General features: G+C 38.0%; 1 protein-coding gene across 3 annotated transcripts in view; it reads right to left on the reverse strand.

Annotated features, from left to right (window-relative positions):
• BUB1B (BUB1 mitotic checkpoint serine/threonine kinase B) overlaps positions 1-16,255 on the reverse strand; it is a 48,484-nt gene extending 32,229 nt beyond the window's left edge. For 2 of the 3 annotated variants that reach the window (XM_041744465.1, XM_041744464.1), the window contains exons 1-5: positions 14,635-14,847; positions 10,980-11,126; positions 6,686-6,745; positions 6,118-6,262; positions 2,960-3,156 (exon numbers count right to left, since the gene is read on the reverse strand). In XM_041744465.1, the coding sequence (XP_041600399.1) occupies positions 2,960-3,156; positions 6,118-6,262; positions 6,686-6,745; positions 10,980-11,126; positions 14,635-14,669 (584 nt within the window). In that variant the 5' untranslated portion in view covers positions 14,670-14,847. Of the gene's footprint in view, positions 1-2,959; positions 3,157-6,117; positions 6,263-6,685; positions 6,746-10,979; positions 11,127-14,634; positions 14,848-15,353; positions 15,534-16,224 lie in introns of those variants that run through there. The other variant, XM_041744463.1, reaches the window with a different exon arrangement.
• Positions 16,256-16,783: the final 528 nt, after the last annotated feature.

Below are 16,783 nucleotides of genomic sequence, written 5' to 3' on the forward strand. Positions count from 1 at the left end.
AAAAAATAGTAACAGACAAAAAAATCCAATAAATTAAATTAAAATGAATTACTATAGAATATTCAGAAAATCCAAAAGAAGGCAGGAAAGGGACAACAGAGAAACAAAAGATAAAGAACAAATTGAAAATAAATTAGGAAAAAAAAAAAGAAAATAAATTAGAAAATAACAGATCTAAATCCAGGACAATCAATAAAGTAAATGTTCTAAATACACCATTTAAAAACAGATACTGAAAAAAAAAAATAAAAACAGATACTGTGAGAGCTGAGGAAAAAACAAGATCCAACTATTTGCTGTGTATAAGAAACTCACTTTAAATATGAAGACATAGACAGGATAAAAATGAAAGAAAATCCATACAAAAGTCTGTATCATGAATGTTTGCAGCAGCATTATTTCACAATAGCCAAAAAATGGGCACAACCTAAGTGCTCATTAATTGATGAATAGATAAACAAAATGTGGCATATCCATAGAATGGCATATTATTGAGCAACAGAAAGGAATGAAACACTAATATATGACACAACTATATTCATCAATGATGAACATACTTGAATGAACCTTTGAAATAGTATGCTAAGTGAAAGAAGCCAGTCACAAAAGACCACATAAGGTAGGATTCCATTCATGTGCAAAGCCCAGAATAGGCAAATCTAGAAAGAGAAAGTAGGTAAGTGGTTGCCTGGAAGTGGGTGAGTAGGAATGACTGCTAATGAATATGGGGTTCATTTTGGGTGTTAAATATGCTCCAAAATTAGATCGTGGTGATGGTCACACAACTCTAAAACCGTTTAAAAATTTTTTTAAAAAAGGAAAAAGATATATCATATACACAAAAGAAAGCCAGAGTGGCTGTATTAATATCAGACCTAGAAGATTTCAAATGTGTATGAACAGGGATAAAGATGACATTATATAATGATAAGGATCAATTCTAAATGTGTATGCTTCAGAACTTCAAAATATATAAAGCAAAAGGGACTTAGAAAAGAAATAGACAAATTCATAATAAACAGGACTTGAAAATTCCTCCCTCAGTAACTGATAGAATAAGTACACAGAAAATCAGCAAGGAAACAGAAGACCAGAACAGACTACCCATCAAATTGACCTAAATAACATTTAAAAAAACATTCCACCCCTAAGCAACAGAAAATACATCAAGTGTCCATGGAATATTTATCAATGACAGACCATATTCTAGACCATAAAACAAAACTTAATAAAATTTAAAAAAATTTTTTTTCAAAATTAAACATAGAAATACCATATAATCCAGTAATTCCACTACTGGGTATTTACCCAAAGGAAACAAAAACATTAACTCAAAAAGATATATACACATTTATGTTTATTGCAGCATTGTTTACAATAGGTAAGATACAGAAGCAACCTAAGTGTTGAGGTGTCTGGGTGGCTCACTCAGTTAAATGATTGCTTTTGGCTTGGGTCTGACCCCAGGGTCCTGGGATTGAGCCCCTTGTTGGGCTCCCTTCACAGCTGGGGGTCTGCTTTTCCCTCTCCCTCTGCTTCCCGCCCCCCCACTTGTATGTGCTCTCTCTCTCTCCCTCCACCCCTCCCCTCACTTGTGTGTACATGCTCTTTCTCTCTCTCCTTCTGCCCCTCCCTGCACTTGAGTGCGTGTTCTCAAATAAATAAATAATCTAAAAGGAAAAAAAAAAAAAAGAAGCAATCTAAGTGTCTATCAACAGACAAACAGATAAAGAAGACATTGTATATTTATGACCACGGAATATTATACAGCCATAAAAAGCATGAGATGGTGCCATTGGTGACAACATGGGTGTACCTAGAGCATATTACCTGAAGTGAAATAAATCAGACTGAGAAAGACAAATAACATAGGGATTTCACTCATATGTAAAATCTAAAAGAAAAAAAAAAAAGAAAAAAAATGCAGAATAAGACCTATAAATACAGAGAATTAATGGTTGCCAGAGGGGATGAGGATGGGTTGCCAGAGTGGACAGGGGTGGGTGTACTGGGCAAATGGGTGAAAAGGACAGGGAGACACAGGGTTCTAGCTATAGAATGAATAAGTCATGGGAATAAAAGGTAAAGCATAAGAAATATAATCATTGATATTGTAACAGCTTTGTATGGTGACAGATGTTAGCTATACTTGCAGTAAGCACAGCACAATATATAAACTTGTCAAATCAAAAAACAAAAACAAAAACAAAAACTTGTCGAATCACTATGTTATACACCTGAAACTAATGTAATATGTATCAATTATACTCAAAAAATATTTTGTAAATTTCAAGAGGAAAACCTAGGATAAAACGTTTGCTAAACAGAGTTCTCAAACATACCAAAACATGATCCATACAAAATACAAATGAGACTTCTTTGAAATTAAAAATTTTTGTTCTATAAAACACACTGCTAAGAAAACCAATAGACCACAGTTAAACTGGGAGAAAAGATTTACAAGTCACATATCTGACAAAAGACTTGTATTCAGAATATATATATAATATCCATCTTTAAAATAGAACCAATTTAACAACCAAAATGCATTATGCTAAATGAAAGCAGACTCAAAAGGCTACATACTGTATGACGTCATAGATATAATATTATAGAAAAGGGTTTGGGAATGAGAATAAGTGTTGAACTACAAAGGGAAAGAGCCTAAGGAAATTCTATGGAGTGATGGAATGACTATATATATTGATCATGGTAATGATTACATGTCTCTATGCATTTGCAAAAACTGAGAACTGTACATCAAAGAGTAGATTTTACTACTTTTTTTTTTTTAGATTTTACTACATGTTAAATAAAAAATACTTAACTAAATCTTTTAAAAAATTAAGTAGTAACAAATAAACCTGCCAATTCATGGAGAGCATTTTATTCAGATGCAAAACCAACTATTTCTATCTATTAGTTTTAAAGAGTTAAGACAAGATCCAGAGAAGTTTACCGGTGCTGTGACTGTAGTCGCTCCAGTGGTTCAGCCTTCTGTTGAATCCCTTCCTGAAATATCTTATCTGCTTTCTTAAAGTTTTCTCTAGCTTCATATTCTTCAGCCCATGAGATATAGAACTGAGCAAGTGAAACACCAATCCCTTGACTATGTAAATAACTGTACATGTCCAAAGGCTCATTGCATAAACGCCCCTGTAACAAATTAGAAGTGTTAACATTTGACCAATTTCTATTCACTTACTGTCTTTTATGTGCCAAACAATCACTGGAGTTACTATATGTAGTTTCTTTCTGCATTGAAAAAATATAAACCTATTGTAATACAATGTTATACTGGGAAGACCTAAAAAGTAGAAAAAAGAGATTAATTTGTAAGAAAAAGAGATAAGAAGGAAAGACCTCAAAAAGGTATGACATTTGAGTGTGGCCTTTAAGGAGGAACAGACTTACATCTGGTAGAGTAAGGGAAAGGAAGGGCATTCTAGACAGAGAAAATGGTATAAGCAAAAAATTAAAAAATAAAAAAAGAAAAAATAAATAAAAGAAAAGAAAATGGTATAAGCAAAGACAGAAACTAAAAGTTTGTAAGGAAGAAGACAAGACAGAAGTTTGGAAAAGAAGGTGTGATAGGTCTTAAATGGCAAGATAATCTTAAATCTACCTGATAGTCAAGGTATATTGGGATGGGAGAGCTATAAGCAAAGGAACGACATGGTCAAATTTGTATTTTAGAAGGGATCTTTTAAGACCAGCTATAATAATGTAGATAATCCTAGTAGTAAGAAGATAGAAAAGATGTCAATAAAAATTCCACATCAATAATCGTTAGATATATGTATTTTCCTTAAGGAAAAAAAGGAACATATATCATTTTACAAAGGATAAAAGGGTTTTCATTATTTTCTAAAGTTTTAATCATAAGAAAATTTGTCTTTATTCCATATACCAGTTTATTGTTCAGTTTTCCATGCTGCTACTTATTCTTTATTATTTTTTGATAAATAATGTTCCATCTAGTAATCTTCCCTCATTTAGCCATTCCCTTATTTTTTGGCTATACAGCCTCTACTTTGCCCAATTACAAGTAATTCTATAACAAATATCTTCATGCATGCAACCTTTCACATTTCATATTACTCTCTTAAGATAAATTTCTAGAAGTAGAACTATGTTAAAAAGTAACAAATAGGGACGCCTGGGTGGCTCAGTGGTTGAGTGTCTGCCTTCAGCTCAGGGCCTGATCCTGGATGCCCGGATCAGAGTCCTACATCGGGCTCCCTGCATGGAGCCTGCTTCTCCCTCTGCCTGGGTCTCTTATGAATAAATAAATAAAATCTTGAAAAAAAAAATCCTGGATATTCCTAAGAACAATTTTTTCCTTAGACTGTAGTTATCCCTTATAAAAATAACTCTTAGAACAGAGAAATCTTTCTGCAAAGAAAGTATGTGAGGAACCCAATTGCTACTCCTCTTGACCATTCCATAATGAAAAAAAAAAAAAAAAAACCTCAGCAAAATAGTTTAATATGCACCTTGTTCACTATCTACAAAATTCAGATTATTGCTGATCATTCTCAGGCTGATCATTTGAACCTGAGGGTTGTCTAGACTAGCGTTTCTCAGATTGCCTGTGGTAAAGGGGCCAGTTTTGGTGGTGTGTGTTTAAAGTTTCCATTCTATCATTGACCGGTATTTTTAAAAAATACAATAAAAACAGAAGTTACCAGAAAAACGATGATGTGTTTGAATGTTGTGGCAATGTCAAATTTGTTAACAAAACTTCTAAATGCTTGCTCTGAACTTTATACTTATCTTGAATAGTCTGCAGACCATTCTTCCATAGCACTGGTCTAGGCTATGCTTTTTATGTTATGATAAAATCATTACTCTTCAGTAGTGGCACCAGGTTAACATTTGTGAACATAAAAATTATTCCAATTAATTGTTACTTTTAATAGCTCCAATTAAATATAATCATAGAATTCTGGGATTAAGAGTTACTTTAGAGATTTATCTAGTCCAGACTTATAGTAAATCACATATAAGAACATTATATAGCATAAGAATATTATATATGATGGAACGAAGAACAAAATCCATTAGTATGCCATAAAGGACCATCGGCTCCGTGCTAACAAATCTGTTTAGCATTCTTTGGGTACCATCCTTTGTCACAAATTCCTGTCAGTAATGCTCCTAAGATAATTTCTCCAACTTATCAACAATGATGACAAGATATGTCAAACGCCCTACAGAAACCAAGATAGATTATGCCTTCTGGATTCACCTAATTTCTTTTATTAGTGATATTTGAAGCTTAAGATAAGCTTTCCTCAAGAGATACATTTTAGCCAGAAATTTTATCAATTTCAAATGTCAATATAACAGTTATTGTAAATATTCTATTATTTAGAATTATCTAACCTATTATAATAATCTTTTTTATAGTTCATTTTTTACTTTTAATAAAAATTATTTATTTTTATAATTATCTAGTTATTCATTATCTATTATCTGAAATTCTGAATATTTATCACTTAGTTTTTCTAATATCTTTTAGGATAAAAGCAAAAAAAATAATATCTAGGAAACCCGTCATTATCTTATTTGAAGATGTTTTCATTAAAAAAATCCTCAAGAGTGTACTAGAAATAAAAGAACTACATGTCAAATGACATATATAAAGTGATCAGGCAAATATTTTTGGATGTAGCAATATACTGCATAAAAAACATTACCTTTTCATTCTCAGAAAGGGGACAAAGAGAGACCAGAATCACCTACAAAATCTTTTCCCCAAACAATCATACTACTGCCATGTGCTGGCTCCTACACATCTTCCCTGAAGACAGTTGCATGGCTCAATTATATTTGAAATAAATAATCCACTGCTCCCATGAAGAGGTGTACAGGCCTTATGATCACTTGTAAGAGGTAAAAATACACCCTTACATTAAAATCTATCTTTAAATAGAACGTATTTAACAAATATTCAGGATGTATTTTTTTTTTCTTCAGGATGTCTTAAATGTTTAGTATCAACTAAAAAATGGCTTAGGCTTTGCCATTTTTTTTTGGTGCATACCAGATAGCTCTGCAGAAAATCTCTTGACTTAATATTTTAAACTCAGGCAGCACTTGAGAAAGACTTACCAATTTAAGCCAGAGACTAAGAAATCGGGGATCATTATAGTATCGTTTTTCTCCTTGTAGTGCTTCAACAGCTCTTTCTAATAATGTTGACATATTACTCTCTTTCCCACCCTGAGGATAGTTCTGCTCTGTCCAGTTAATATACCTGAAAAGAAAGGGAAAAAATAATTTTAAAGTTTAATGTGTACTTTTATTCTTGCACCAAGACCCATTCGTGACTTTCTTAAGCAGAAATACCTAATGTATTCAAAGTATGTTTATTTAGAGGCCCTCAATGACATCTCCTAAGCTATATCCTTCAAACTTTTCCAAATATTGCTAACATGTGCCTCTGGGAAATAATGGGAATGGGGATAAAAGGGTGTACCTCTCAGTTGCATGCCACAAATTTGAAATTTCTTCAGTCTTGAACACCTCAGGAAGAAACATTATAATTACTCTGTCTCTCCATGTCCCCAAGATACCACTTATACTCTGACACACTGTTCTGTACACCCTAACTGGAGAAACATGGCCTTAAGGACTCATCTGTTGTTTCTTAGTGCCCTTGTGAAGTAAAAAAACCCACCTATCCCAAACATCCAGAGGGTCATTTCCAGTGTAAAATCGAATTTCAGATTCAAATGCCCTGAAATTTAAACAGAAAATGTTAGCATAAGCAATGGTGATAACAGCCAAAAAACAAGTGTCCCCTCCATTTTTATTCATTTTTAAGTGTTTAATATCACTTTAATCACTTTTTAATTGCACTAGAGGTTGAGAGTTTGTTAAACAGCAAGAAAAATAGAAATAACCAAGATTCTCCCTGATAATATAACAGGAAGGATAAAACATGGGGCAATTAGATAAACAAATTCCAAGACAACATATAGAAAAACAGAATTACACAGCAGTTTAAAGCTCTGGAACAAGATTCCCACGTTCAAATTAGCAGCTCCACTAATCACTAGCAGAGTGACATTAGACACACTATTTAAATTCTGTTTTCAGGAGCACCTGGATGGCTCAGTTGGTTGAGTGTCTGCCTTTGGCTCAGGTCATAATCCTGCTGTCCTAGGATCAAGCCCCACTTTGGGCTCCTTGCTCAGCAGGGAGCCTGCTTCTCCCTCTCCCTCTGCCACTCCCCCTGCTTGTGCTCTCTCTGTCTCAAATAAATAAATCTTTAAAAAAATAGTTTTCAGTCTACTCATCTGTAAAATGGGAATAATAGTACAGAAATCTCCCCCTTTTTCTGCAGGGGGATACTTTCCAAGACCCCCAGTGGATGCCTGTAGTTGAGGATACTTTGGAAACCTATATATACTGCATTTTATTCCTGTACATACATACCTAGGATAAAGTTCAATTTATAAATTAGGCATAGTAAGGGATTAACAACAATAACAAAATAGAACAAATGTAACAATATACTATATTAAGAGTTATGTAAATGTGGTCTCTCTCTTTTATTATACTGTATTCATCTTTCATCTTCTTGTGATGTTCCTGGACCACAGTTGACAGCAGGTAAGTGAAACTGAGGAAAATGAAACAACAAATCAAGTGGGACTACCGTAGAACCTATTTTATTAGGTTAATTACTCTTAGTATAAAGTGTTTAGACATAATAAGTACTCAATAAATGATAGCTACTGTTTTATATGCATATGATAGGGTTGAACAAATGAAACACATAGATATGGATAGAAATAAGAATTTTAAAGTAAAATTCCATGTGTAACATTAGTCAGAGAAGAGTAATACCATATATACTTTGGGGAGTGCTTCAAAGAATGCGTGAAATTTGATTTTGTAAAATGTTGGGAAAGGCACACTAAGATTAAGTTAAGATTGACCAGTTCGAATACAGGGCAAGTACTGAGTAATAAACCACAATTGAGATAAATGTTTCATCAATAAAAACTGTATAAAGGGTTACATTTTTTTTTAATTTTTATTTATTTATGAGAGAGAGAGAGAGAGAGAGAGAGGCAGAGACATAGGCAGAGGGAGAAGCAGGCTCCATGCACCGGGAGCCCGACGTGGGATTCGATCCCGGGTCTCCAGGATCATGCCCTGGGCCAAAGGCAGGCGCCAAACCGCTGCGCCACCCAGGGATCCCAGGGTTACATATTTTTTAAAGATTTTATTTATTTATTCATGAGAGACACAGAAAGAGAGGCAGACACAGGTGGAGAAGCAGACTCCATGCAAGGAGCCTGAAGTGGGACTTGATCCCAGGAATCTGGGATCAGGCCCTGAGCCAAAGGCAGACGCTCAACCACTGAGCCACCCAGGCATCCCCAAGGTTATATTTAATACAAAGAATTATAAAATAGTTTCTGACACAAAGGAATTTATACTCTAATAAGAAAGACAAACTATAAAAAGGGAAAATTAACTAACAATACAAAGCAGTATAGTATATATAACAATTGCCAAGAATGGATAGTTAAAGGCTTTGATAGGTCCAAAGGAGGTATCACAGAAGTGGTGTCCGAAGGTGGGATTCTGAAAGAACCACAAAATTTGAAAGAAGTATGGAGTTTTTTTCAAGATTTCCAAGAAATCAGCATTGAATAAAGTTGTAAAAGTGGGTGTTTATCCAGAGGAAATATAGCTGTAAGATAGAGTTAGTATTATGAATAAAGGGAGATAGGCATAGTAAGGTACTAACCTTGCTATGCTATACATACATACATACAAACATACAGAACTGTGGTCCAGGAGCAGATGATCTTCCTTCTGACATACTGTCAGGAGGTCAGTAGCAGTCTAACACTATGTTAGAATGCCTACTGGAGAAGCAGCTCATGTTTTTTTCTTTTTCTTTTTTTAAAGATTTTTATTTATTCATGGGACACACACAGAGAGAAAGAGGCAGAGACACAGAGGGAGAAGCAGGCTCCATGCAAGGAGTCCGACGTGGGACTCGATCCTTGGTCTCCAGGATCAAACCCGGGACTGAAGGTGTCGCTAAACTGCTGAGCCACCGGGGCTGCCCGCAGCTCATGTTTTGATGTAAATTTAAAGACTTTGGGCACCTGGCTGGTTCACTCAGTAGAGCATATGACTCTTTATCTCAGGGTTGTGAGTTCAAGCTCCACGTTAGGTGTAGAGATTACTTAAAAAATTTTAAATTAAAAATAAAGACTTTGGGTTCCATCTGCTCAGCCACTACTGATTCTTTAATTAGAGTGTATGTTGAATATGGTAATTAAAGATATCAAAAAGATCAACTGAATAATATTTATGAATAAAAGAAATTAGAAAATGAACCACAACTATGAAGCTAATATAGTGATTTAAGCATGAGATAATGAGGGGATTACCTGCAGAAATGGTGAAAAAATCTAAGACACTACTGATAAAAACCAGTAATCCTTAAATATATCTATATATATAATGTAATCCAACCAAAATCTCACAAACCTCTTTTCTAGAAACTGACAAGATGATTTTGAAATTTGTCTGGGGGCATCCCAGGTGGCTCAGCAGTTCAGCGCCACCTTCAGCCCAGCATGTGATCCTGGAGTCTGGGGATTGAGTCCCAGGGCAGGCTCCCTGCATGGAGCCTGCTTCTCCCTCTGCTTTGTGTCTCTGCCTCTCTCTCTCTCTGAATAAATAAATAAAATCTTAAAAAAAAAAAAAGTGGAAACACTAGTATAATGTCACAGAAACCAGGAAGAAGAATTAAGAATAGAACATCACCATCTTTAAAATAAAACTCAATGCTTTTAAAGATCCAATGAGATGGATGAGGATATTCATTACATTACAACCCAAAGTTTTGATGATTTGCCTATGATGGTGAAATTTTTTTGAGATTAAAGGTAGAAACAGATGCTGTAGTTCACGTTGTTGAAAAAAAGTATATTTATCAAAACGTGTTAGTCAAAGGAAAGCAAGTTCTGCAGGTCCACTTAAATAACGTAATACAGTTGACCCTTGAAAAACATGGGTTTGAACAACATGGGTCTACTTAAATGTGGATTTTTTTTTCCCAGTACATAGTGTACAGTACCCTAAGTTATATTTTCTCTTTATGATTTTCTTAACATTTCCGTTTCTGTAGCTCACTTTATTGTAAGAATACAGTACATGATACATATAACATACAACATATGTGTTAACTGTTTATATTATCAGTAAGGTTTCCAGTCAACCATAGGCTTTTAATATTTAAATTTTGGGGGAGTCAAAAGTTACATGTGGATTTTCTACTGCACAGGGGGTTGGCACCCTGTGCCAACCTGGTTAACCGGGTTAATCCCTGGGTTGTTTAAGGGCCAACTATACTATTTTTCAGCTTTTCTTTTTCCAGACTTCACTGAATCATTCATGAGAAACTTTCTAGTATAAATTTAATTTCTTAGGCTTATATTTTCTTTGGAGATCACAATTTCTTTTTGGCATATTCTGGAAAATGCTTTCCTAGAAAGTTAAAAATTGAGTAAACATACAAGATAGCAGATCCTTTCTTCCTTGGTACTCAGAATCCAAGGAAGCAATTTCTTTAAGTTATTATTATTAAAGAGTTAGTCCTATTTAGGGATCCAGCATGACATAATACTTTTGATAAATATTATTTAACATGACACTTGCTTTACTTTGCTTCTTATTGTCCCCTGAGATCTGTTTCTACTGATACGAGAGTCTGGTTGCTCCATAATGAAATGAAATCCTATAGCTCTTATTCTTAATCATACTCAAGGAGATCTTTAGGCAGCTGCTGTATGATGAAAAGCAAGTGGGGAACAGATTCTCACACTATCAATTTTTGAAAAGTACTTCTTATGCCAATCTGCAAAGATCCACATCTACATTACCAACCATAGCTGGGGATGAATGATGACAGGTTGACATCCCACCATCCTACATACCGTTTCTGTTGCTGAAGAGTAGTGTTAGAGGCAGATTCTTGCTGTGCCAATGCTCCCTGAAGTGTGGACATTATCCGCCCCTGCCTTAATGGCTGGACATTTTCTTTACTCAGCTCCCACTCATCTCCCTCCAACAACATGGCTCCACTGTGAAAAGAGAAACAAAAGTAAATTTTATACTTTCATGTATATATATACTTATACATATTATTATATCACTAGATTATTGTAAATGTTTTCAAAAGTGATTATTCATGATTTTTGGGCAGAATGTGGTGGGTGGGTATGTTAGTAGTGTTCATATACTCCCAGGTGTCTCAGCATTTTGGTGACCTGGTTTCCAAGTTTATGGCTATTGTATTGCCTAACAGAAGAGAGAATGTAACTAGGGTAATACAGACAGTTACAAGAATAAAGTTCAAGGCAGGAAGAAAAGACAGAGAAAAAATCATAAATTTGGTAAGGTCGATAAAAAGCAGTTCTAGGCTTACCACTAAATCCATCATCTCATTTAGTTTAAAATTAACAAAGTGGGGGCACCTGGGTGGCTCAGTTGGTTAAGCATCCAACTCTTGATTTCAGCTCAGGTTGTGATCTCAGGGTTGTGGGATGGAGACCCCACATTGGGCTCTGGGCTCTGCACTCAGCATGGAGTCTGCTCTCCCTCTCCTTCTGCTCCTCCCCCTACTTGTGTGCTTGAACTCTCTCTCTCAAATAAGCAAATAAATAAAATCTTTAAAAATATTAGCAAATAGTTTGTCAGACTAATATCCCATGTTTCAAGTGATGACTTAAAACTGAAATTTATATGTGTATATAGGTAGCACAGAGCAGAAGCAGAAAAAATACAATTTACTGGTCATAGCTGGTTCCCCCATTTCTATCAAGCCTATTGATGGGGAAATTCTCACAAGTTTTTTTGGAGGCAAGCACCATATGGGGCATGTGCTCTGAACTTTAGAGCTCTGCAATTGTCAGATAGAAGCCTACTTCTGGCTGAGAAACAGCATCTCTGGGCTTAAAACAGAGAAACAGACAGGCAATAATCTTCAAAATAAAGTGAAAGTTATGTGTAACCGAAAACTAGATGAGAGCTGAAAACTTTCAAGAAAGTAAACTCTAAGTGAATAATAATTTAGGTTGTAACTACTCACATCTTTTTAACTATATTGTGTGGATCTTATAAATATAAGGGCCTTGGTCATTTATTTTCACATTCCCAAGGTCTAATATAAGATCTGACACGAGTAAGCACCTAATAAATGTTTGCTGAGTTCATCTGAATTTCTTCTCTTTATCTTGAAATAGCAATTAAACTACCTCAGCTAAGGTCCCAAACTGAGCTGTGACTGCTCCCCTCCCATCTTGCTCCTCTTGCCTCCTTCCAGACCTGCTCCTCCTAGTCTTCCTTCCTCTCAAATAAATGGCAATTTTGTTTTTCCAGTTGCTCAAGCCAGAAATCTCAGTGCCAATCTTGACACCTCTCTCACTATCCCCCCCACCCCCCAGTCACTTGGCAAATCCTGTTGGGGCTACCTCCAAAATAGATTCAGAAGTTTTTCTTTTAGATTCAGAAACTAATCTTTTATCATCTCCACTGGTTTTTTTCTTCTTTTATTTTTAAGATTTTATTTATTCATTTATGAGAGACCCACAGAGAGAGAGAGGCAAAGACAGAGGCAGGGGGAGAAGCAGGCTCCATGCTGGGAGCCCAATGTGGGACTCAAGCCACCTAGGCGTCCCTATCTCCATTGTTTCTTGCCTCACTCAAGCTACCATCTTCTCTTGCTTGGATTATTTCAATAACCTTATAACTGGTATCCCTGCTTTTATCCTTTTCTGCCTTAGTCTTTCCAACACTGCAGCTAGTGATTCTATTTAAACGCATGTCAGGGGATCCCTGGGTGGCGCAGCGGTTTGGCGCCTGCCTTTGGCCCAGGGCGTGATCCTGGAGACCCGGGATCGAATCCCACATCGGGCTCCCGGTGCATGGAGCCTGCTTCTCCCTCTGCCTGTGTCTCTGCCTCTCTTTCTCTCTCTCTCTCTGTGACTATCATAAATTAAAAAAAAAAAAAAAATTAAAAATAAAAAAATAAACGCATGTCAGATCATGTCTTTCCTCTGCTCAAAACCTTCCACTGACTTTCAAACAGAGTAGAAGCCAAGTCCTTACATTGTCTGCATCCTCACCTTTACCTCATCCTTCACTTCCTTTTACTCTTCTGGTTCACTTGGCTCCAGCAACTTGCCAGGTGCAGCTCCCTCCCCCAGCCCTCACCCTCAAATCTCTGTACTTCCCCCAGATGTGTGCATGACTAGTCTTGAGTTTCCTTCAAGTCTTCACACAAATGACACCTTCTCAGTGAGGCCTCCTGTTCAAAACTATCTAAAATTGCACCAACCCTCCTACTCCCCATCGTTTTAGTTCTTTTCGTACCGACCATCTCACTTTTAATTTATTGATCTTGTTTACTGTCTGTTGCTCCCACCCCAGATCTTAAATTTCACAAGGGCAGGGATTTTTGCGTCTTTTGTTCATTTGCCGTATCTAGTGCTTAGTAGGTGGTCAATGAATATTTGTTGCATAAGCTAAAGAGTTCTCCACATGGCATTTATCTAAGTTTTGTGTACCCCATAGTGAAAACGTATGTCTCAGGACACCTGGGTAACTTAGTAGGTTAGGCACCTGACTTGGCTCAGACCATGATCTCAGGGTCCTAGGATGGATCCCCCCCGCCCCCAGGACTCCCCCTCAGTGGGGAGTCTGCTTGTCCCTCTGCTCTTCCCCCCTCTCACGCTCACAGCTCTTTCTCTTTCAAATAAATAAATAAAATATTAAAGAAAATGTATAATATATATGGAACTCCAACTTAGAAGAACTGATATGTATTTATATAAAGAAAAGCAGCACACAGGCAGAGAAGGGCTTTTTATATTTCTAATTATACCACTGACATGGAAGGACCTACCATTTGCTTCGCACTTATTTGGAGGCAGTCACTTTCCACATAGTTTTAATTTATCAACATTTTCTATATCTTTAAAAAAAGAAAACTGTGATTTTATTTACGAGATTACTGATTATATCATGATTTCAATACTTAAGTAGTAACTTATTATATCTCCGCTATGCTCTTTTCAAAAAAAAAATCTTAATTTAAATTCAATTTAATTAACATATATCGTATTAGTGATTGCAGGGGTAGGGTTTAGTGACTCATCAGTTGCATATAACACCCAGTGCTCATTACATCAAGTGCCCTCTTTAATGCCCATCACTCAGTTACCCCATGCCCCCCCCCACCACCAGCATTTTCCATATTAGGTCCAAGGTCAAAGAGTTCCCAAATGGCTGAGCTGAGATACACAGATCACAGTACAAATTCCAAAGTCTTTGTGCTACCGGGGTCGCAAAGCCTCCTTTGCTTTGAAGCTGGGTGCAATCCGGGTTCTCACGTGCCCTCGCCCCACTGAATTCGATGCTAACCCCGGCTTCACCTCCACCCCTTGCGTGGGACTCCAGCAGGAAGGGGACCCCGGCCGGGCTTCTCTTCTCCCGACAGTGTTCCTCTGGACTGATCTGAGCCGAGCCTCTGCCGCCGGCTAAACATTCGGGTCTCGCGGGCACAGCTCCCCGCAGCTCTTGCGTACCTACCTCAGAGCACCCCCTTCCTTCTTCATCGCCGCCATCCTGCATTCCCGGTTGGAGCCCTCGTCCTGCCGCAGACCTTTCTTCAGGGCCGCAGACCGCCTGAGCTTTCTTCTGCAACCTGCCCTTAAAGATAACGAAGCGACCAGAGAGACAAAGGTTTGCCCCTGACTCCTTGGCAAACCAGCCACCTCCAACCCTCCAAGTTTCAAATTTAACGGTCCCGCTCTTCGGACGTGAACACGCCCCTCCGCCCCTTTGTACTCGCGTCTCTCTCGCTCTCTCTCGCTCTCGCGCGCTCTCTCCACCCCCCAAGGCATTCTGGGGCTTGTAGTTTATCTCGGGGTTTAGGCCCCACTGTCGTGATGCATAATGGGAGTTGTAGTTTCCCGGGAGTTTGTGGCTGCCCAGTACGCCCCGGTTGAGGCGGGGTAAATTCTCTGCAAGAGCCCTTCTAAATTAGGGCCAGTCTCTGAACCGAGGGAGGGACACTGCAAGCACTAGAATTTCTTTGCTGTTTTGAACATAGAGAGTTATCTTTGAGTGCTTGCACTTGGCTTGACTCTTCCTGGGTAGCTGGCCAGACTGGTCACCCTTTGCTGTCTGCCTCGAGTTGCTCAAGAGTCCAGAGTTCTTAGGACGCTCTGACCCACTGTTTCCTGCCTAACTTGTGAATTCAGAAAAACTGGACCCCAGTTCTGTGAAAATCGTACCAAATGTACAACCTTAGGCAAAGCCACGGAGTCTCTGAACTTCAAATTTCTCATCTATAGTGTGAGGTTTTTCCTTTCTCTCCTGCCCAGTCCACAGGCAGAAGATACAGCTATGAATCGGTTCCCAAGGTTTGGCGTCTTTTCCGCTTCAGGACACCAGCCTCCAGGGGCACTCAGTCCCAGTTCCAGTGTCTTGAGGAAGAAAATATAGTGGGCTCAGTTGTAGCCAGGGGAGCAGTCTTTTGAACAAACCCAGGTACAAGGGAATTCTCCTCTCTTGAACTTGGGGGGAAGAGGAGAGTGAGAGGTAGCCCAGAGAGGGGAGCTGGGGGTAGGTATTTACTACTTCTTATCTCTCAATTCTCAGATTTCTCCACCACTTTTTAAAGATTTTATTTTTTTAAAGATTTTTATTTTTTAAGATTTTATTTAGTTACTCACGAGAGACACACAGAGAGGCAGAGACACAGGTAAGAAGCAGGCTTCATGCAAGGAGCCCGATGCAGGAGTCGATCCTGGGACTCCAGGATCATGCCCTGGGCTGAAGGCGGCGCTAAACCGCTGAGCCACCCGAGCTGCCCTTAAGATTTTATTTTTAAGTAATCTCTACCCTCAACGTGGGGCTTGAATTTACAGCCCTGAGATCAAGAGTTGCAGGCTTTACCGACTGAGCCAGCTGGGTGCCCCTCCACCATGTTTTCATACTGTGTAAGCTCTTTCTTCCACATCATCGGGATTCTTGATTGCAATGGAATGGCAATCCAACTCAAACTGACTTCCTCAGAAAAGGGAGTTTATTGGCTCATATATAAAAGACTTCAGGTGATACTTAGCCCAGGACTCATGTGGTATCACCAGGACTGGGACCCTCCCCATTACTCACCTCTGCTTGTCTTTGTGTTAGTTGGTTGTCATTCTCCACTGAGTAACAGCTGCAGGACTTTGTCCTTCCAGGTTCAAAGTTCAGACTCAGAAGTCACTTTTTTTTTTTTTAATTTTTATTTATTTATGATAGTCACAGAGAGACAGAGAGAGAGGCAGAGACACAGGCAGAGGGAGAAGCAGGCTCCACGCACCGGGAGCCTGACGTGGGATTCGATCCCGGGTCTCCAGGATCGCGCCCTGGGCCAAAGGCAGGCGCCAAACCGCTGCGCCACCCAGGGATCCCCAGAAGTCACTTTCATTTGCCATTTCTCCCCAGTCACTGGAACTAGCAGATTCAGGGCTCTAATCCTTCAGACCCAAGTCATGTGTTTCATCTTGGGAGGAAAGAGGGGAGGGAGTAGTTCCCCACAGGAAATTTTGGTTTCTCTTTACTTCTAAATCCTTTACATCCAGGAAGACCTCCTCTATTATAGGAGAGGTGATATGTGGGATTCTCTCTCTGGCTCACTTATTTAGTTATTTATTATTTATTTATTTATTTAAAATTTTATGTATTT

Source organism: Vulpes lagopus, chromosome 2, assembly GCF_018345385.1.
Source record: "Vulpes lagopus strain Blue_001 chromosome 2, ASM1834538v1, whole genome shotgun sequence".
Lineage (NCBI taxonomy): Eukaryota > Metazoa > Chordata > Mammalia > Carnivora > Canidae > Vulpes > Vulpes lagopus.